This window comes from Salmo salar, chromosome 13 (assembly GCF_965601325.2).
Source record: "Salmo salar chromosome 13, fSalSal1, whole genome shotgun sequence".
In the NCBI taxonomy this organism is placed as follows: Eukaryota; Metazoa; Chordata; class Actinopteri; order Salmoniformes; family Salmonidae; genus Salmo; species Salmo salar.
In genome coordinates, this window is record NC_138303.1 from 106372149 (window position 1) to 106394479 (window position 22331).

At 43.0% G+C, this 22331-nt stretch overlaps 1 protein-coding gene across 1 annotated transcript; it reads right to left on the reverse strand.

Moving 5' to 3' along the window:
* Nucleotides 1-176: 176 nt before the first annotated feature.
* On the reverse strand, nt 177-21250 carry agxt2 (alanine--glyoxylate aminotransferase 2). The gene is made up of 14 exons (XM_082960555.1): nt 21039-21250; nt 14893-14981; nt 14389-14579; nt 14077-14200; nt 13746-13840; nt 13398-13491; nt 12469-12562; nt 11045-11145; nt 10222-10314; nt 9869-10001; nt 5131-5219; nt 4347-4496; nt 1440-1538; nt 177-1052 (listed from the first exon to the last, which is right to left on the reverse strand). Exons 1-14 carry the CDS (start codon nt 21136-21138, stop codon nt 948-950), a joined length of 1557 nt encoding a protein of 518 aa, XP_082816681.1. The 5' UTR covers nt 21139-21250; the 3' UTR covers nt 177-947.
* Between the last annotated feature and the right edge of the window lie 1081 nt (nt 21251-22331).

A 22331-nucleotide genomic window follows, 5' to 3' on the forward strand; every position in this document is an offset into this window, starting at 1 on the left:
ATGAAGGGTTTCTCAATCTACTTATAATTACAATTCAAAGAGACTATGTGTAAATAAATGTGAGAAGAACCAGGGCATATGAATTGTACCTCCCTAAGCAAGTACTTGTCTACCCAAAGTCTCTTGATCTATTGGACTTTACATGCACTCAAAAGGTAATGGAATAGACTGACAAGTAAAAATACTGGTCAACTTTATTTCAGATTTTGACCCAAAGTTTGTCCATGGCTCTCTCACTGGCAGTATGTGGGCAGGTGTACCATGGATTTATTTGACTAGTTTCCTTTCCTCGGGTTAAAAGTGAATATATTCACAGTTAAGACTAATCAATAACATTTAAAAAAATATATACACATTTTAAACCTACAACAAAATTAGTTTCAGTACAGAGACAAACAGATGTCAGTAAATCTTCACATAAACACAGTTTTCCCTCCAGGTTTTCTACATGTGATTACAATCAACTCATTTATGTGCCTCAAAAGCTACATGTAGTGAACATTATACAGCGGGTGAGTCTAATCCTGAATGCTTATTGGTTAAAACCACATTCCAGCCCGTGTCTGCATGGAGTCAATTTGAACAACAGAAAGCATGGTGCCATATCTAAATCTGGTTAAGGCTCATATCCAGTGGACTGACACCCCAACGCTAGCCTGGTCCCAGATCTGTTTGTGCTGTAAAACCCAACTCCTATGATCGTGGTCATGTAAGACAAAACAGACCTGGGTCCAGGCTACCTCAAACGCCATCGTCATGCATTTTGTATGTAGGGCTTTTGATCGTTGATGATGTCCTGCATCGTGTGGGAGAGATGAGGGTCCTCTAGTGTCTTTCTTATTCACATGGATGAATGGTGATTGAAGTGCCTGTCTTTTTCTCAGTTGCCTAAAATCTATACTCCTCCTTTGATCTATCTGAAAGAAGTGACCAGGTGAAAGCCAGGCCTAATGATGATCTTCCATGTAGTTGTGTAGGGCCTGGTTAAACACAGCCAAGAAGAAGTCTGCATCGTCCCTGGTGATACACATAGGGGGCTTGATCCGGAATGTCTGTGGGTCAGAGAGAGAGCGGGTGTGAGAGGGAAAGAGCTATTAACAGTATGTTCATAGATAACCTCTGTGGTTTTAGGAAGTATTTCCTAAAACAAGTGGCACCTCAAATCCTCAAGCTGTCAAAGTGATCTGTGCATTCTTTACCCAAACCGAATATGCAAATGAACAGAAAATAGCATACTATGACAAAAGCCGAAAACAGCAAGCCGCCCTTTTGTCCTCCCGCTCTACATTCCCAGGACTTATCATTAACTTTAACCTGAATGGACTGATACTTGGTTTGTTACATTGCTTTGGAGCCATGTAGGTTCACGACAGACCACATAGCTAAGGCTTACTAGCAGGAGGATCCTGACTGACAGGACACACGGGGAATTTGAGTACCTGTCCATACACTCCTCCCTTCCCAATCAGAACACCCATGTCTTTGGTATCTTCGAAGATCTCGCTCATGGCTGCTGGTGGGAGAGGTTTGCGGCTCGCCTGATAGGGAGGGAGAGATAGAGGACAGAGCAAGAGACAGAGAGAGAGAGGCAGAGAGAGGGAGACTGGGTGGGTTAGAACAGTGGTTATGTTCAGGCCTGCTCTGCTGTTATGCAGAACTCTCGTGATTAATAAGTAACTTGAACTTCTATGAACTGAACCATGACCATGTGAGAGGGCACAGAAACTCGTTCAAGTCGCACGCTATGTGAGTGATAGTTCTTGGTTAAACAGGATGTTGTATAGATATAGACTCCAGTATAGATATAGTATAAAACACGAGAATAATCATTTAACCAATTATGCTAATCATTTCACTAATCTAAAACAAATTATTAATCCATCTGAGAATAAAGTGCATAATATTATGTAGACAAAAAACAATTAGGTCTCCCCAATTAGCCATTAACTCATGAATTAAAATATTCATTTGCAGGTTCATTAAAATGTTAATTTGCATTGCTCTTACTGTACAATGCACCTTATCTTTCACCATAGTGTGGACTAGAACCTCTCACCTTATCTTTCACCATAGTGTGGACTAGAACCTCTCACCTTATCTTTCACCATAGTGGACTAGGACCTCTCACCTTATCTTTCACCATAGTGGACTAGGACCTCTCACCTTATCTTTCACCATAGTGTGGACTAGAACCTCTCACCTTATCTTTCACCATAGTGTGGACTAGAACCTCTCACCTTATCTTTCACCATAGTGGACTAGGACCTCTCACCTTATCTTTCACCATAGTGTGGACTAGGACCTCTCACCTTATCTTTCACCATAGTGTGGACTAGGACCTCTCACCTTATCTTTCACCATAGTGTGGACTAGGACCTCTCACCTTATCTTTCACCATAGTGGACTAGGACCTCTCACCTTATCTTTCACCATAGTGTGGACTAGGACCTCTCACCTTATCTTTCACCATAGTGTGGACTAGGACCCTCACCTTATCTTTCACCATAGTGTGGACTAGGACCTCTCACCTTATCTTTCACCATAGTGTGGACTAGGACCTCTCACCTTATCTTTCACCATAGTGTGGACTAGGACCTCTCACCTTATCTTTCACCATAGTGTGGACTAGGACCTCTCATCTTATCTTTCACCATAGTGTGGACTAGGACCTCTCACCTTATCTTTCACCATAGTGTGGACTAGGACCTCTCACCTTATCTTTCACCATAGTGTGGACTAGGACCTCTCACCTTATCTTTCACCATAGTGTGGACTAGGACCTCTCATCTTATCTTTCACCATAGTGGACTAGGACCTCTCACCTTATCTTTCACCATAGTGTGGACTAGGACCTCTCACCTTATCTTTCACCATAGTGTGGACTAGGACCTCTCACCTTATCTTTCACCATAGTGGACTAGGACCTCTCACCTTATCTTTCACCATAGTGTGGACTAGGACCTCTCACCTTATCTTTCACCATAGTGTGGACTAGGACCTCTCACCTTATCTTTCACCATAGTGTGGACTAGGACCTCTCACCTTATCTTTCACCATAGTGTGGACTAGGACCTCTCACCTTATCTTTCACCATAGTGTGGACTAGGACCTCTCACCTTATCTTTCACCATAGTGTGGACTAGGACCTCTCACCTTATCTTTCACCATAGTGGACTAGGACCTCTCACCTTATCTTTCACCATAGTGTGGACTAGGACCTCACCTTATCTTTTACCATAGTGTGGACTAGGACCTCTCACCTTATCTTTCACCATAGTGTGGACTAGGACCTCTCACCTTATCTTTCACCATAGTGTGGACTAGGACCTCTCACCTTATCTTTCACCATAGTGTGGACTAGGACCTCTCACCTTATCTTTCACCATAGTGTGGACTAGGACCTCTCACCTTATCTTTCACCATAGTGTGGACTAGGACCTCACCTTATCTTTCACCATAGTGTGGACTAGGACCTCTCACCTTATCTTTCACCATAGTGTGGACTAGGACCTCTCATCTTATCTTTCACCATAGTGGACTAGGACCTCTCACCTTATCTTTCACCATAGTGTGGACTAGGACCTCTCACCTTATCTTTCACCATAGTGTGGACTAGGACCTCTCACCTTATCTTTCACCATAGTGGACTAGGACCTCTCACCTTATCTTTCACCATAGTGGACTAGGACCTCTCACCTTATCTTTCACCATAGTGGACTAGGACCTCTCACCTTATCTTTCACCATAGTGGACTAGGACCTCTCACCTTATCTTTCACCATAGTGTGGACTAGGACCTCTCACCTTATCTTTCACCATAGTGGACTAGGACCTCTCACCTTATCTTTCACCATAGTGGACTAGGACCTCTCACCTTATCTTTCACCATAGTGGACTAGGACCTCTCACCTTATCTTTCACCATAGTGGACTAGGACCTCTCACCTTATCTTTCACCATAGTGTGGACTAGGACCTCTCACCTTATCTTTCACCATAGTGTGGACTAGGACCTCTCACCTTATCTTTCACCATAGTGTGGACTAGGACCTCTCACCTTATCTTTCACCATAGTGGACTAGGACCTCACCTTATCTTTCACCATAGTGTGGACTAGGACCTCTCACCTTATCTTTCACCATAGTGTGGACTAGGACCTCTCACCTTATCTTTCACCATAGTGTGGACTAGGACCTCTCACCTTATCTTTCACCATAGTGTGGACTAGGACCTCTCACCTTATCTTTCACCATAGTGTGGACTAGGACCTCTCACCTTATTTTTCACCATAGTGTGGACTAGGACCTCGCACCTTATCTTTCACCATAGTGTGGACTAGGACCTCTCACCTTATCTTTCACCATCTCCACTCCAATCTGCAGTCCCTTCCCTCGGACATCCCCGATGATCTCATACTTGTCCCTCATCTTGGCCAGCTCTGTCAGCAGATAAGTCCCCACATCGTGGCTGATCTGCTGCGTGCCATCCTCCTCCATGGTCTGGTGGTGAAATAGAAATAGAGTTCCTTACTATAATTGTATGGTGGAACATTAACACATGGAGTTAATGGTGCAAGAATAATGGTGGAACATTTATCATCATTAACACATGGAGTATTAGCAAGAATAATGGTGGCTTGCAACATGGAAGTGCAATTATAGTCATATTTCTATGGTGTGCAAGATGAAGGAACATGGTGCATTAGCAATGCGATGAAATGTTTTAAAATTATGTGTACTTCTGTGACATGCAAATTCTAAAGCTGAAATCTACTTTTATGGTACTCTAATATACTCTTAAAATATTGAAAACAATTTAGGGCAAATTCTAATAATAAGCACGTGGCATAAAGTAAATTGAAACGCAGAAGAAAATGATTCATAAACAGTAGCTCAGATCATAGATGGTAGTTTATTTCAGTGTTTCTCAACATGCAGTCCTCCAGTACCACCAACAGTACACATTGTTATTGTAGCCCTGGAATAGCACCCCTGATTCAACTAATCATCAATCCCTCTTGAGTTGAATCAGTTGTGTTTTTGTCCGGGCCTACAATCCAAATGTGTGCTGTTGGGGCTACTGGAGGACTGGATGTTGAGAAACACTGGTTTAGTTGGATGTGTTTCTGCTTACATCCAGAACAGATGAGGCGATGGCACAAGCCACAGGATTACCGCCGAACGTGTTGAAGTGAACTCCCTTGGCAAATGAAGCGGCAATCTCTGGAAAACAAGTCACAACCAGAGCTGAGTGGGACAGCTCACTTCACACCTCATCATTCTAGGGAAAAACTCCTTCCATAGAAGGATTCATAGGAGAGATAGAGAGTGTGTGTCAGTCAGAGGGGGATGGGCTCATTGTAATGGCTGAAATGGAATTAATGGAATGGAGTCAAACGTGGTTTCCATATGTTTGATACCTATGTATTTGATACATATTGATACCTATGTATTTGATACCTATTGATACCTATGTATTTGATACCTATTCTTTCCAGCCATTACCAATAGCATGTCCTCCTATAGCTCCTCCCACCAGCCTCCTCTGGTGTGTGTTTGTGTGTGTGGCCCAACTCGGGGGTCATCAGGGGGATGTTGAACTGATTACACCCTGGTCTGATGAACACGTGTGAACTGAACAGAGCTTATCCGTGTATACAGACCAGGGGTTGAAACCAAAATTATTTTCCAATCGTTCTGAACAGAACCATTCTTTTTTTAGTTCTGTTCCAACCAGCAACAAAGTTCTCAACTGGTTAGACTGGTTAAACAAGTACATGTTTATATTGTTCCCTTCTGTTCCTTTTTAAACCTCTGAGATATATATTTTTTAAACATTTCGCTCAACATTAAATGACTTTACCAATCAGTGCAGATAGAGCAGCTTGCTGTGGAGTGGGGAAGTGATTTCATCTGTAAAGGAAAGTCATGAAGAGCAAATTGTATTTTACCGTAACAGCACGGTTTAGTCATACTGAAAGACAAACACACACTATGCTACCAGTCACATGATAGGGCTAGAGATGCAACTGACATTTTGAGGGTGAGCAAGCTTGCATTGAAGCGCTAGCCATTTTGTTATGACATGCATTATCTGAATTAGTACCACAGAATTATACCTAGGAGGAGCGACTTCTATGGAGTAACTTTGAATGTCAACGTCCGAGTTGGTTTAACGTTGGACCAGAGCAAACGTTAGCCAGCTAGCTAACAAGCTGTGCAGAACAACACTAAAATTCAAAACATCTCACCTTTTTGTAGTTAAGTCCAATGTGAAAATATACACTGAGTGCATAAAACATTAAGGAAGCCTTCCTAATATTGAGTTGCAAACCCTTTCGCCCCCAGAACAGCCTCAATTCATTGGGGCATGGATTCTACAAGGTGTCAAATGTGTTCCACAGGGATGCTGTTTTCCACAGTTGTATCAAGTTGGCTGGATGTCCTTTGGGTGGTGGACCATTCTCGATACACACGGGAAGCTGTTGAGCGTGAAAAACCCAGCAGGGTTGCAGTTCTTGACACAAACCGGCCTGGCACCTACTACCATACCCCGTTCAAAGGCACTTAAATATTTTGTCTTGCCAATTCACCCTCTGAATGACACACACACACACACATACAATCCATGTCTCAAGGCTTAAAAAAATACTTCTTTAACCTGTCTCCTCCCCTTCGTCTACACTGTTTTTTAAGTGGATTTAACAAGTGACATCAATAAGGGATCAGCTTTCACCTGGATTCACCTGGTCATTCTATGTCATGGAAAGAGCAGATGTCCTTAATGTTTTGTACACTCAGTCCTTAACTAGCATTGAAAAAGTAAATCCATTGTTCTCTAATTAAACATCGCTCTCTAATTTCTGAATTGCGCTTGTAACGTCATCAGTAGGTAACCTATGCTTCAGAGGGGAGCGGCAAGTAACCTACACACACTCCCCCACTGTCAAAGATTTCCAGCTGGCAGACGATGGAATAACTTTATGAGTGAGGGCTTGCATAGGTGCTTTGTTGTGATTTTTGTGGGACTGGAAAAAAAATTCTGTTATTAACCAGTTCCCATGTTTTTAAAATAACGGTTCTGTTCCGGAACAGTATAGATCACTTTCAGTTTGGGTTCTGTTCCTTGAACGGGTTCCAACCCTTGATACAGACCACAGGCCACGGACTGAAAAGTGGAGGAATCCAGAACAAGGGAAATCAATACCACATTACAATAGTGATTATTACTACACTCTGAGACCTGTTGAAAGCTGAGACTGATCCTGGAAGGGTTAGCTGGTTATGTTGCCTCACACCTCAAAACATGCACTGGCACACAGAGACAGTGGTGTGTTGTCTGATGTCAATCTCAATATTTGAGATTCTTCAAAGTAGCCACCCTTTGCCTTGACAGCTTTGCACACTCTTGGCATTCTCTCAACCAGCTTCACCTGGAATGCTTTCCCAACAGTCTTGAAGGAGTTCCTACATATGCTGAGCACTTGTTGGCTGCTTTTCCTTCACTCTGCGATCCAACTCATCCCAAACCATCTCAATTGGGTTGAGGTCAGGTGATTGTAGAGGCCAGGTCATCGGATTCAGCTCTCCATCACTCTCCTTGGTCAAATAGCCCTTACACAGCCTGAAGGTGTGTTGGATTACTGTCCTGTTGAAAAACAAATGATAGTCCCACTAAGCGCAAACCAGATGGGATGGTGTATCGCTGCAGAATGCTGTGATAGGCATGCTGGTTAAGTGTGCCTTGAATTCTAAATAAATCACTGACAGTGTCACCAGCAAAGCACCCCCAAACCATCACACCACCTCCTCCATACTTCACGGTGGGAACAACACATGCAGAGATCATCCATTCACCTACTCTGCATCTCACAAAGACAGCGGTTAGAACCAAAAATCTCAAATTTGGACTCATCAGACCAAAGGACAGATTTCCACCGGTCTAATGGCCATTGCTCGTGTTTCTTGGCCCAAGCACGTCTCTTCTTCTTGTTGGTGTCCTTCAGTAGTAGTTTCTTTGCAGCAATTTGACCATGAAGGCCTGATTCACGCAGTCTCCTCTGAACAGTTGTGAGATGTGTCTGTTACTTGAACTGTGTGAAGCATTTATTTGTCCTGCAATCTGAGGTGCAGTTAATTGCCGATTTCTGAGGCTGTTAACTCTAATGAACTTATTTTCTGCAGCAGAGGTAACTCTGGGTCTTCCTTTCCTGTGGCGGTCCTCATGAGAGCCAGTTTCATCATATCGCTTGATGGTTTTTGCGACTGCACTTGTAGAAACTTTCAAAGTTCTTGAAATGTTCCGCATTGACTGACCTTCATATCTTGAAGTAATGATGAACTGTCATTTCTCTTTGCTTATTTGAGCTGTTCTTGCCATAATATGGACTTGTTCTTTTACCAAATAGGCCTATCTTCTGTATACCAACCATACCTTGTCACAACATAACTGATTGGCTCGAACGCAATAAGAAGGAAAGAAATTCCACAAATTAACTTTTAACAAGGCACACCTGTTAATTGAAATGCATTCCAGGTGAATACTTCATGAAGCTGGTTGAGAGAATGCCAAGAGTGTGCAAAGCTGTCATCAAGGCAAAGGATGGCTACTTTGAAGAATCTCAAATATAAAATATATTTTGATACGTTTAACACTTTTTTGGTTACTACATGATTCCATATGTGTTATTTCATAGTTTTGATGTCTTCACTATTATTCTACAATGTAGAAAATAGTAAAAATAAAGAAAAAACCTTGAATGAATAGGTGTCCAAACTTTTGACAGGTACTGAATATCACGGCTCTCGCTTTTAGAACCAGTATCACATTTCTCAGTTACAGAACCTGTATCACTGTCCTTACAGAACCTGTATCACTGTCCTTACAGAACCTGCATCACTGTCCTTACAGAACCTGCATCACTGTCCTTACAGAACCTGCATTCGCGGTTCTCAGTTACAGAACCTGCATCACTGTCCTTACAGAACCTGCATCACTGTCCTTACAGAACCTGCATCACTGTCCTTACAGAACCTGCATCACTGTCCTTACAGAACCTGCATCACTGTCCTTACAGAACCTGTATTCGGGTTCTCAGTTATAGAACCTGTATCACTGTCCTTACAGAACCTGCATCACTGTCCTTACAGAACCTGCATCACTGTCCTTACAGAACCTGCATCACTGTCCTTACAGAACCTGTATCACTGTCCTTACAGAACCTGTATTCGGGTTCTCAGTTATAGAACCTGTATCACTGTCCTTACAGAACCTGTATCACTGTCCTTACAGAACCTGCATCACTGTCCTTACAGAAACTGCATCACTGTCCTTACAGAACCTGCATCACTGTCCTTACAGAACCTGCATCACTGTCCTTACAGAACCTGCATCACTGTCCTTACAGAACCTGCATCACTGTCCTTACAGAACCTGTATTCGGGTTTTCAGTTATAGAACCTGTAAGGTTCCAGAGTTAGTTTCCACTGTATAGCATGATGTGATGACTTTTCAATTAAGAGAAATCAAATTAGAATTTCTATTTACATCCTGAATTGACTGAAGGATGATGGCAGTGAGCAAATCCGTTATGTAAGAATCAACATCACCCTGGAGTTTCCTTTCCATTCCTAAACCCCCACAATCGCTCTCCATCAAGAGACGCTGCACTGCTGCTGACCCTGTGTGTGTGTGTGTGTGTGTGTGTGTGTGTTGAGGAAGACAGAAGACGTTTCTATTCTATTCAGCATGTGTCATGCAGTCATTGTTTTATTAAACAGTAGCTATGGACATGTGTGTGACAGAGTGTGAAGTGCTATACCTTCTTCCCCTCCACTGAGGTGATAAATAAATAAAGTGCTTCCTGTCTTACCAGGTGTCGTGACAACCGCTCCCATAGGAAAGCCATTAGCGATGCCCTTTGCCATGGTGACCATGTCTGGTATGACATCATGACCTTGGAACCCCCAGAAGTGACTTCCTGTGCGGCCAAACCCTGTCTGGACCTGATGCAGAGAAGACCAGGTACAAACAGGAAACATGGTTGACATACAGATTTATGTGGGCGTAACCATTTTGACATCCATGTAGCATGATGACTTGCTTATTCATGATTTCTGAAGCGTCTATATAGTTGTTGTTTGTTATATGTAATTAATGATATATAAACAAATAGGAATATTGAAAATATACATACAAGGATGGAATATAGAAAACGTAGCTAACCTCATCTGCAATGCAGACCCCACCTCTCTCCCTCACAAGTTTGTAGGTATCCTTCAGGAAGTTCTTGGGGTACTGGACAGCTCCTCCAACTCCCTGTAGAAATACACAAAGCAATATAAGATAACAATTAAACAATATATGAAACCACAACTATCCTGTGACAATTGTTTATTTTCAGCAGTAAACACTCAAATACATGACAAATCTGTAATGCAACATCTCCACAACGAGTCACGTTTATATTGGACCTAGAAGATAAATAATTACATGTACATTTAATTGTCTGTACTTGTCAGATTATATGGAGCTAGAAATAACCATTTATTTAACTAAGCAAGTCTTTTAACTATTTACAATGACGGCCTAGCCCGGCCAAACCCTAACCCGGATGATGCTGGGCCAATTGTGCGCCGCCCTATGGGACTCCCAATCATGGCCGGTTGTGAAACTGGAATTGAACCAGGGTCTGTAGTGACGCCTCTAGCACTGAGATGCAGTGCCTTAGACCGCTGCACCACTCAGGAGCAACAATGCTAAAGCATGACCACTAGAACCAGTAGTCAATAGCTTATGTAGAGATAAATATACTTCAGCCCGTCTCTCCTATGAAGATAATTAGCCTTTGTTAGCTGAGCTGGAATGATAGCCAATTAAGAGTTGGCTTCTTCAGCTTGTGATTGTTCCCCATAGCAATCTGCTACATTGTTCTTACTTTATGTGTTTTTAGTCACAGCTTCTTGTTTAAAGCCATATAATTTGCCTTATCCCTACTTTTTGTAGCGATGGAGATGTTGCAATGATAACTGAACCATAAGAACTGTACCATAATAGGTTCAGCGAAGAAAGCTGCGATACGACTGGGAACACTGGTGGCAAAGACCTCGTTCAGCTGCCCAATGTATTTGTCATTCGCCGTACATGATCCTGTAATTGAAGAACGACAGTAAATTAAAGGAAAATTCCAACATAAAATTCTCTTTTTGGTATTTGTTTCATTAGTCCATTGTCGATATAGTCCCCCCATAAAAATGTTTTGCGTGTCAGCAATCAAGGGTAATAATGTGTTTCACTACCAACAAACAAACAGCATTAATGCTGTTACACATTATTACCCTTAATTAAACTTCCTCTATCAAGGTGGTGTAAACACTGGATCTGCATCTTGTTTGACAGATTTCCAGGTGCAGTAGTGTTACTAGCTGACAGACAGCTAACGTAAGATAAAGTGAATGGGTTGAAGAATTTTCATGGAAACGGTAAATGTTTGATAAAAATAGGACTTTTGAACTGGACTGTACAAAAAGTATTCTTGGCTTTAGACTGACTTTCAGGTTTGCTTCATAATCCTCACCCTTATTCAACTGAGCGGAATAACATACTACTGGAGTTTTACAACCAGATACAGGTTTTGATTGAATATGACTAAAATTCCCTCTCTGTCTATAGTCTGCGACATACTTTAGCACAGACAAAACAGGATTTAGCACATAACAGCATTAACAGTCGATGTTGGAAAATACATTGACTTTCTATAGATAAAATATCACTGTAGCGTTATGTATTATAATGCACAAAATAGGCAGTGTAATAATAGGCTTGGTCACATGATATAATAAAGCCCGGGCTACAGATGTAGAATGTTAGCCTAATTTGATCACTGTTTTGTTGCTGAGAAATGTTCCTGCACAGCACAAAATGTTAACTTGTGTACTTAAGGTTTAAAAAGGCTTCTAAAAAGTTTATCATTTCCACTTAAAAAAATAATAATGTAATGTCACACTTGATTTGCCCTCACAAAAAATGTATCAACCTCAACAAAAATGTTTAATCCAAATAGTAATTCATATTTCCTGTTGCTGCAGGATTATTTTCCTGCTGTAGCAAACTGGCTCAAATTCTCATCCTAGATCAGTATGACCTATGTAAACACTCCTAATGATATAAATCCCATCTCACCCTGTGCTCAGTGTGTTCAAGGATATATCCGTCTCTAACTAAGCTGCAGTGGGTTGAAGGTTGAACCAACCAGAAGGCAGGATACAGTCTAAGCCTAATGCTGAGTTTCAGTGTTTGGGTGGGTGGGTGGGGTTGTGTCTGTGTTTGCGCACGTGTGTGTAATTTGGAGACTCATAAGACCTCCCTGGTGGTTCATAGATGACTACACTCGGTGTGAGTGTGTGTGTGTGTGTGTGTGTGTGTGTGTGTGTGTGTGTGTGTGTGTGTGTGTGTGTGTGTGTTTTACTGTACCTTGAGGACAGCTACAGTCCCTAATGGTCTGGACTGGGGAGTCTCTACAGTTGCTTCCTCCCCATGGGCCAGCAAATACATCAGGACACATGGTCTGGGAGGAGAAGAGCCAAATTCAGGTTAAACCTGTCTCATACTCACTGTGGCATAGCTTCAAATAAATCTCAGAGGTTTTAAAACCCAGATTGCTGTAATAGATCGGCCATTGTAGTTTAGAATGTAAGAATGTAAGATATAAAGTGTCATGGGTGGAAAATGACTATTCTGTCATTCATCAAACTCAGGTCCTGGGACCTAAAACTTCATTAATACATAGTAACAGACAGGGCTGGTCCTGGCCGTTCTGCTGCCCTAGGCAAGACCACACAATTGCCACCCCTACTGGAATAGTCCCAGTAAGCAAAATTATGTTGAAAAGACGTCTAATATATGTATTTTATATATGTATCTTTCCAGACATTGAAGCATTGAAGTGTCCGTCTCATTACATTGTCATCCATTTTATCTCCAGCCTGTAGGCTACAGAAAAGGCCACATACTCTTTCTACCATATCCTGTATCTGCTACATGATTTATGCCAGATAATGTTTTTGGACAGAACGCTGGTGGAGCGCTGCAGAGATGCATCTCTCCAACAGCACCCTAGAGAGGCATGCTGGGAATGGACAAGATAAATATTTTGCATCCTTGTCTTTGACAAAGTGGGCACTGCTTATCACAGGGCGGCGTCAGCGCTCACCTAAAAAGCCCACATGCCACTGGTTGAGAGAAAGTGTCATTGTTTTGGAGCAGAATTATGTGAGGTTTTATGTGTTGTTGGAGGTGCGTCCTGGTCAGTTTAGCTCAGAAAAAGCTGCCCTCATAGGCGGCAGCCTAATAAGCGGGCCGGCCCTGGTAACAGACAGTAGTGATCGTCATCTCATACTTACATTGTGGCAGCCTAACCCAGAGGCAACAGGATACTTATAGGCTGCATTGGAGGTGAGACCCATAGTATGTGGACTGCCACCATGGTAGGACCCCCTGCAACAGACAGGCGACCAGGCGAGTTAATTCACAGTTTAGTTTATGATCAGACTGTTCTCCCTGTTTTGAGTGAGGAAGCAGGTCAGACTTCTCCTGTGAGGTAACACGAGAGTAGAAGGTACTACCACCATACACTGTTTTCCATCAGTCTGTTAACACACTGCGTAGAAAAGAGACTAAACAACCACTTATTATCACAGTTGAACATTCATTCAGTAAACCAATAAAAACCAAACCGTAGCCAGGGTTACCTCAGTGTGATGACGTCAAAGTTTCCTGTGTGTAGCCTAGCCATGAGCATAGCCATGTCGTTGGCCTCAGAGCCACTGTTTGTCAGGTAGATAACCTAGCAGGAAACACAGGTACAGACAGGATATTCATGTTTGCAATTATGGCGCTTTGTCTCAATAGAAATCCATACAATGGATGCCCATGGGTTTGGTCATTTGGTAATCCGGAACATGTGGAACTGCGGAAACGGACCAACATCGCAGATAAAGTTCTGTGTGTGTGGTGGTGAAACGTCACAGTAATCATACATAGAAATAAACAGAACAAACAAGCGAAGATATGGTACTGTACCTTCAGCGGGTCTGGCAGGGTGGCAGCGAGCTTCTCAGTGTACTCATGCAGAGGGGAATACACGTAGATGTTAGTTGTGTGCCACAGCTTTCGCAGTTGCTTCTCTGCCGCCTCTGTCACCTTTCTACAGAGACACAACATCAGAAACAACTTAGAAATGTTCAGAGGATCTTTGGAACTTCATTTAAATACAGTAGCCTGGTCCCAGATGTGTTTGTGCTCTTTCCAACCCCATTGTTCATTGTCAAGCTAAATACTGTAGACAGGTACTCAGGCTAGGTGGATGGTGATGGGTATATGAAAGGTTTTTACGGGTGGCAGTGCCCCACGCTGACAGTGGCAACGCCAGCGAACAGGTCTAGGTAGCGCCTCCCGTCCACGTCCCACAGCCACTGCATGTGTCCCTGGTGGATGTACACTGGCTTCTTGTAGTAGGTCACTTTCATGGTCATTGGGTTGCAGTACTGTCTCCGAATCTCCATCATACGCTCTTTGGACATGTCCTAGAATAAAGATCCCATGTTCAATATGAATGTCCTGGGTAGATTATATTATAAAAGGCAAGAAATTATACATACTATACTAAGATGAATACACTGTTACTGAAACTTCGCAACAGGGTTGGGGGTCAATTTAGTCAATTCAGGAAGTAAAGTGAAATTCTAAATTTCCGCATTATAATTTTCTGCTCAGGAATTTAGAATTTTAGTTTACTTCCTGAATTGACTGTATTAAAATGGAATTGACTCAAACCCAGCACTGTTCTAAGTTTGACACTCCAACTTTGTTAATGTAAACCCTGCCTTCTTACTGTACCTTGTATACTTCTGGAGTAAAGCTACATGGGGGCATCTCAGGGAGGTCAGGGGCTGTGTGTTTAACTGCAGACTTTTTAAGTAATGCACCTGGAAGAGGAGAGGATTGGAAAGAAGATTAAGGGCCCCATTCCATCCGTAGCGCTGAAGAGCTGCGATGAAGCGCAATAGAAATTTAAAAGCAATGTTCCCACGTTAGTGGAAAGTACATTCATGGTAAACGCTGCAAATGTCGGCTCAATCGGAAATTACCTTTACATTTCAATCACGCTATAGCACTGAATTTCAGCGATACGGATTGAATCCAGCTCTATGTCTGCATCCAAAATTCCACCCTATTCCCTATACAGTGCACTAGTTTCAACCAGAGCCCTGTGAACTCTGGTCAAAAGTATTTCTCCACAAAGGGAATAGGGTGCGATTTCAGACATAGCCTTGGTCAGAAATAGATGTGTTGACGGTTGCCTGCTGCAATGCAGTGAGACGTGCGAGAGATTTCATGAGCATGTTACTATTATTAACACCAAAGCCCTGTGGTGATACCGAGTTCCCTCCAGACCTGTTACTGTAAACCAGCCAGATAGTTACCTCCAGACCTGTTACTGTAAACCAGCCAGATAGTTACCTCCAGACCTGTTACTGTACTGTAAACCAGCCAGATAGTTACCTCCAGACCTGTTACTGTACTGTAAACCAGCCAGGTAGTTACCTCCAGACCTGTTACTGTACTGTAAACCAGCCAGGTAGTTACCTCCAGACCTGTTACTGTAAACCAGCCAGGTAGTTACCTCCAGACCTGTTACTGTACACCAGCCAGATAGTTACCTCCAGACCTGTTACTGTAAACCAGCCAGATAGTTACCTCCAGACCTGTTACTTTAAACCAGCCAGATAGTTACCTCCAGACCTGTTACTGTAAACCAGCCAGATAGTTACCTCCAGACCTGTTACTGTAAACCAGCCAGATAGTTACCTCCAGACCTGTTACTGTACTGTACACCAGCCAGATAGTTACCTCCAGACCTGTTACTGTACTGTACACCAGCCAGATAGTTACCTCCAGACCTGTTACTGTACTGTACACCAGCCAGGTAGTTACCTCCAGACCTGTTACTGTACACCAGCCAGGTAGTTACCTCCAGACCTATTACTGTACTGTACACCAGCCAGATAGTTACCTCCAGACCTGTTACTGTACTGTACACCAGCCAGATAGTTACCTCCAGACCTGTTACTGTAAACCAGCCAGATAGTTACCTCCAGACCTGTTACTGTACTGTACACCAGCCAGATAGTTAACTGTAAACCAGCCAGATAGTTACCTCTAGACCCGTTACTGTACACCAGCCAGGTAGCCACAGGGAAAATACTTATATTGCGTCCGAAATGGCACCCTATTCAGTGCACTACATTTGAACAGGGCTCATGTCAAAAGTAGTGCACAATATAGTGAACAGGTTGCCATTTCAGGCTTAGCCTTAGTATTTAGAGACTGTAAGCAGAGGCAGAATTAGTCCATGACCCTTTGGCCCTTGGTCAAGGTACTGTACTGTGACAGGTACAGTTAAAATGTACTTAGGCCTTCTTACATGTACTTAGGCTTTCCTGCACTGTAATTAAGTTAGCCGAGACAGGCTTTCTGAACCCCCTGGCCCTAGGTCAAAAAGGCAAGGTGTGCTAGTGTGTCCAACTTGAGCAGTCTAGTTGTCCTATTTAAAATGGTACAATCAATTATCCTTAATTTAGAGGGGGGGGGGGGGGGGGTGACAGTTTGATATGTATATTTGCACTATATAATGTAATGTACAGGTCATCTCAGGATACAATGATTTACAACTATGGATGGGAGACCAGAGACCTTTGTTGTTGTTTTGTTTGTTTGTATTTATTAAGGATCCCATTAGTTCCTGCCAAGGCTGCAGCTACTCTTCCTGGGGTTTATTATAGCTCCCCATTAGTTCCTGCCAAGGCTGCAGCTACTCTTCCTGGGGTTTATTATAGCTCCCCATTAGTTCCTGCCAAGGCTGCAGCTACTCTTCCTGGGGTTTATTATAGCTCCCCATTAGTTCCTGTCAAGGCAGCAGCTACTCTTCCTGGGGTTTATTATAGATCCCCATTAGTTCCTGCCAAGGCAGCAGCTACTCTTCCTGGGGTTTATTATAGATCCCCATTAGTTCCTGCCAAGGCAGCAGCTACTCTTCCTGGGGTTTATTATAGATCCCCATTAGTTCCTGCCAAGCAGCAGCTACTCTTCCTGGGGTTTATTATAGATCCCCATTAGTTCCTGCCAAGGCTGCAGCTACTCTTCCTGGGGTTTATTATAGATCCCCATTAGTTCCTGCCAAGCAGCAGCTACTCTTCCTGGGGTTTATTATAGCTCCCCATTAGTTCCTGCCAAGGCTGCAGCTACTCTTCCTGGGGTTTATTATAGATCCCCATTAGTTCCTGCCAAGCAGCAGCTACTCTTCCTGGGGTTTATTACAGCTCCCCATTAGTTTACATTTACATTTACATTTTAGTCATTTAGCAGACGCTCTTATCCAGAGCGACTTACAGTAGTGAATGCATACATTTCATTTCATGCATTTTTTTGTACTGGCCCCCCGTGGGAACCGAACCCACAACCCTGGCGTTGCACACACCATGCTGGCGTTGCAAACACCATGCTCTACCAACTGAGCCACAGGGAAGGCCCAGTATTATAGATCCCAATTAGTTCCTGCCAAGGCTGCAGCTACTCTTCCTGGGGTTTATTATAGATCCCCATTAGTTCCTGCCAAGGCTGCAGCTACTCTTCCTGGGGTTTATTATAGATCCCAATTAGTTCCTGCCAAGGCTGCAGCTACTCTTCCTGGGGTTTATTATAGATCCCCATTAGTTCCTGCCAAGGCTGTTTGGACCTCTTCTTGGGGTCCAAACAAGTTAAGGCAAAAACAAGAACAAAATGGTACATATAACATTATTTCACCACTACATATCTAAAATACAACATGTATACTGCTCAAAAAAATAAAGGGAACACTTAAACAACACAATGTAACTCCAAGTCAATCACACTTCTGTGAAATCAAACTGTCCACTTAGGAAGCAACACTGATTGACAATAAATTTCACATGCTGTTGTTCAAATGGAATAGACAACAGGTGGAAATTATAGGCAGTTAGCAAAACACCCCCAATAAAAGGAGTGGTTCTGCAGGTGGTGACCACAGACCACTTCACAGTTCCTATGCTTCCTGGCTGATGTTTTGGTCACTTTTGAATGCTGGCGGTGCTTTCACTCTAGTGGTAGCATGAGACGGAGTCTACAACCCACACAAGTGGCTCAGGTAGTGCAGCTCATTCAGGATGGCACATCAATGCGAGCTGTGGCAAGAAGGTTTGCTGTGTCTGTTAGCGTAGTGTCCAGAGCATGGAGGCGCTACCAGGAGACAGGCCAGTACATCAGGAGACGTGGAGGAGGCCGTAGGAGGGCAACAACCCAGCAGCAGGACCGCTACCTCAGCCTTTGTGCAAGGAGGAGCAGGAGGAGCACTGCCAGAGCCCTGCAAAATGACCTCCAGCAGGCCACAAATGTGCATGTGTCTGCTCAAACGGTCAGAAACGGACTCCATGAGGGTGGTATGAGGGCCCGACGTCCACAGGTGGGGGTTGTGCTTACAGCCCAACACCGTGCAGGACGTTTGGCATTTGCCAGAGAACACCAAGGTTGGCAAATTCGCCACTGGCGCCCTGTGCTCTTCACAGATGAAAGCAGGTTCACACTGAGCACGTGACAGACGTGACAGAGTCTGGAGACGCCGTGGAGAACGTTCTGCTGCCTGCAACATCCTCCAGCATGACCGGTTTGGCGGTGGGTCAGTCATGGTGTGGGGTGGCATTTCTTTGGGGGGCCGCACATCCCTCCATGTGCTCACCAGAGGTAGCCTGACTGCCATTAGGTACCGAGATGAGATCCTCAGACCCCTTGTGAGACCATATGCTGGTGCAGTTGGCCCTGGGTTCCTCCTAATGCAAGACAATGCTAGACCTCATGTGGCTGGAGTGTGTCAGCAGTTCCTGCAAGAGGAAGGCATTGATGCTATGGACTGGCCCGCCCGTTCCCCAGAACTGAATCCAATTGAGCACATCTGGGATATCATGTCTCGCTCCATCCACCAACGCCACGTTGCACCACAGACTGTCCAGGAGTTGGTGGATGCTTTAGTCCAGGTCTGGGAGGAGATCCCTCAGGAGACCATCCGCCACCTCATCAGGAGCATGCCCAGGCATTGTAGGGAGGTCATACAGGCACGTGGAGGCCACACACACTACTGAGCCTCATTTTCACTTCTTTTAAGGACATTACATCAAAGTTGGATCAGCCTGTAGTGTGGTTTTCCACTTTAATTTTGAGTGTAACTCCAAATCCAGACCTACATGGGTTGATAAATTGGATTTCCATTGATTATTTTTGTGTGATTTTGTTGTCAGCACATTCAACTATGTAAAGAAAAAAGTATTTAATAAGATTATTTCATTCATTCAGATCTAGGATGTGTTATTTTAGTGTTCTCTTTATTTTTTGGAGCAGTGTATAATAGCACAATACATACATGTGTGTAGAGTGCTCTGCTGGCGTGTGTGCGTATGCATGCGTGCGCTTGTGTATGTGTCTCTTCACCGTCCACATTGTTCCATAAGGTGTAGTTTAATCTGTGTTTTAAATCTGACTTTACTGATTGCATGATGTGGAATAGAGTTCCTGTACATGTAGTCATGGCTGTGCGTTTTCCAGAGTACGTTCTGGACTACGAAGAGACCCCTGGTGGCATCAATCAATCAAATGTATTTATAAAGCCCTTCTTACATCAGCTGATGTCACAAAGTGCTGTACAGAAACCCAGCCTAAAACCCCAAACAGCAAGCAATGCAGATGTAGAAGCACAGTGGCTAGGAAAAACTCCCTAGGAAGACCAGAACCTAGGAAGAAACCTAGAGAGGAACCAGGCTATGAGGGGTGGCCAGTCCTCTTCTGGCTGTGCCAGGTGGAGATTATAACAGAACATGGCCAAGATGTTTATAGATGACCAGCAGGGTTAAATAATAATAATGACAGTAGTTGTCGAGGGTGCAACAGGTCAGCACCTCAGGAGTAAATGTCAGTTGGCTTTTCATAGCCAATCATTGAGAATATCTCTACCGCTCCTGCTGTCTCTAGAGAGTTGAAAACAGCAGGTCTGGGACAGGTAGCACGTCCGGTGAACAGGTCAGGGTTCTTGTGGAGTATGCATGGTTGTCATGCACAAAATGATACAAATTGGTTATAATAAAACAATAATATGATCATATCAAATAAGCAATAAACAAATGGGACACCTAATTAATGTGCTCAAACATTTACAATGACTTGGCTTGTATCCAAACAGCATGCTCATTGCTCAGTCCTCTATAATAGACTTAACAAATGTATAGGTTGTTGATTATCAATAAGGCTTTTAGGTGAATAAATAGATCAGTGAACTGAACTTCAACCACAAAATTATCTTTACAAACAAGTTGCACATACTGAAAATAAAGAATAAAGCCCCATGTCATTGTTTCTGTATGCACTGTTTGTGCGTGAAAAACAATCCAAGTAATATAATATTACACTGTCAAAGCTCAAGTTTTACCTAGGCCTAATATAAAGATTACACAAGGTTATTAATGGAATCGTTGCGCTCAACAAGCGTTACTCTACTGCAGGTTGAATCGTTGCGCTCAACAAGCGTTACTCTACTGCAGGTTGAATCGTTGCGCTCAACAAGCGTTACTCTACTGCAGGTTGAATCGTTGCGCTCAACAAGCGTTACTCTACTGCAGGTTGAATCGTTGGGCTCAACAAGCGTTACTCTACTGCAGGTTGAATCGTTGCGCTCAACAAGCGTTACTCTACTGCAGGTTGAATCGTTGCGCTCAACAAGCGTTACTCTACTGCAAGACGAAGTGCAAAGTTCTAATGACCACAACTATATTTAGCCAACTAAAAGGTCCACAAAAGCAATCAAACTAGACCGCAAAACCAAAAAACGCAGACAGACATTCCGATACATATTATCCAAACAAGAAGTTAAGTCTTGTGTGGTCGGTCTCTGTTTAAAAGTCGACATCACCAAGGTAACTTACCACTAGGCCGATGGAATTTTGCCAAGCCAGTAAAGGCATTGTAGGAGTATTTTACCCGATCCAAACATGGGCCATTGAATCGGGAGAAAACCTTATGCATGATGTCTACAGCAGGTAAGATGCCGTCCTGTAGGTCGTTCTCGGGAACTGTTACAGTAATGAAATCGACAAATGCAGAAATTACAGGTTTTTCCCTGAAAAGTTGCTGAAAAGGGTGGAGAGCAAATTCAGCCAATGAGCGGCCGAGCCCCGACTCTTAAGTAGTAATCATGTCTTGGTGGTGCAATCTGTGACAAGCTGGTACTATTATGGGATCAATATCATGCCAAATGTATTGTGAACACACAGCATGCATTTTGTATTCGTGTATTACGATCTGTACAAATAAGTACCAATCCACAAATGTAAATCACCAATCCACCAACAAACACCTTTTGATTTGTAAGTCAATATATTGCATTAGAGTTACAGTTCATATAAGCTAAGGAAATCAGTCAATTGAAAAAAATCCATTAGGCTCTAATCTATAGATTTCACATGACTGGGAATACAGATATGCATCTGTTGGTCAAAGATACAGTACCTTAAAAAAAAAATGGCCGATTAGACATACTGCCAAATTCTCTAAAACGACGTTGGTGACGGCTTATGGTAGAGAAAATAACATAAAAATTCTCGGGCAACTGCACTAGTGGACATTCCTGCTGTCAGCATGCCAATTGCATGCTCCCTCAAAACTTGACATCTGTGGCATTGTGTTGTGTGACAAAACTGCACGGTTTAGAGGGGCCTTTTATTGTCTCTAGCACAAGGTGCACCTGTGTAATGATCATGCTGTTTAATTAGCTTCACCTGTCAGGTAGATTGATTATCTTGGCAAAGGAGAAATTCTCACTAACAGGGATGTAAACAAATTTGAGCACAAGATTTGAGAGAAATAAGCTTTTTGTGCATATGGAACATTTCTGGGATCTTTTATTTCAGCTCATTAAACATGGGTCCAATGCTTTACATGTTGCATTTATATTTTGGTTCACTGTAGTTGACATCAGTAAGTTTTTTCTGTCTTCTTTCCCGGAACAAAGATGTTTAGGGACCGGGGGAGAAAATACAACAACTAGAAAAAAAAAACGGGAAAGATTTTCTGTGCAAGATTTCCAAATAAGATCAATTGGACTGGTTGTAAGGAAATAGAATGCTGTGAAAACAACCTAACATGTTTCTGAAAAGATTTCAGTTCGTCTTGGATGCATATTTTATGATGCTGATAAAGAAAGCACCTCTAGAGAAGGT

Excerpts from the sequence above, each read along its gene's own strand:
- agxt2 (XM_082960555.1), bottom strand. The coding sequence starts at position 21,138 with ATGCATAAGGTTTTCTCCCGATTCAATGGCCCATGTTTGGATCGGGTA. Across the intron at positions 14,580-14,892 it reads TTACTCCAGAAGTATACAAG|GACATGTCCAAAGAGCGTAT; the intron begins GTACAGTAAGAA and ends TCTTTATTCTAG. Across the intron at positions 5,220-9,868 it reads AGCGGTTGTCACGACACCTG|AGATTGCCGCTTCATTTGCC; the intron begins GTAAGACAGGAA and ends CTTGTTTTCCAG.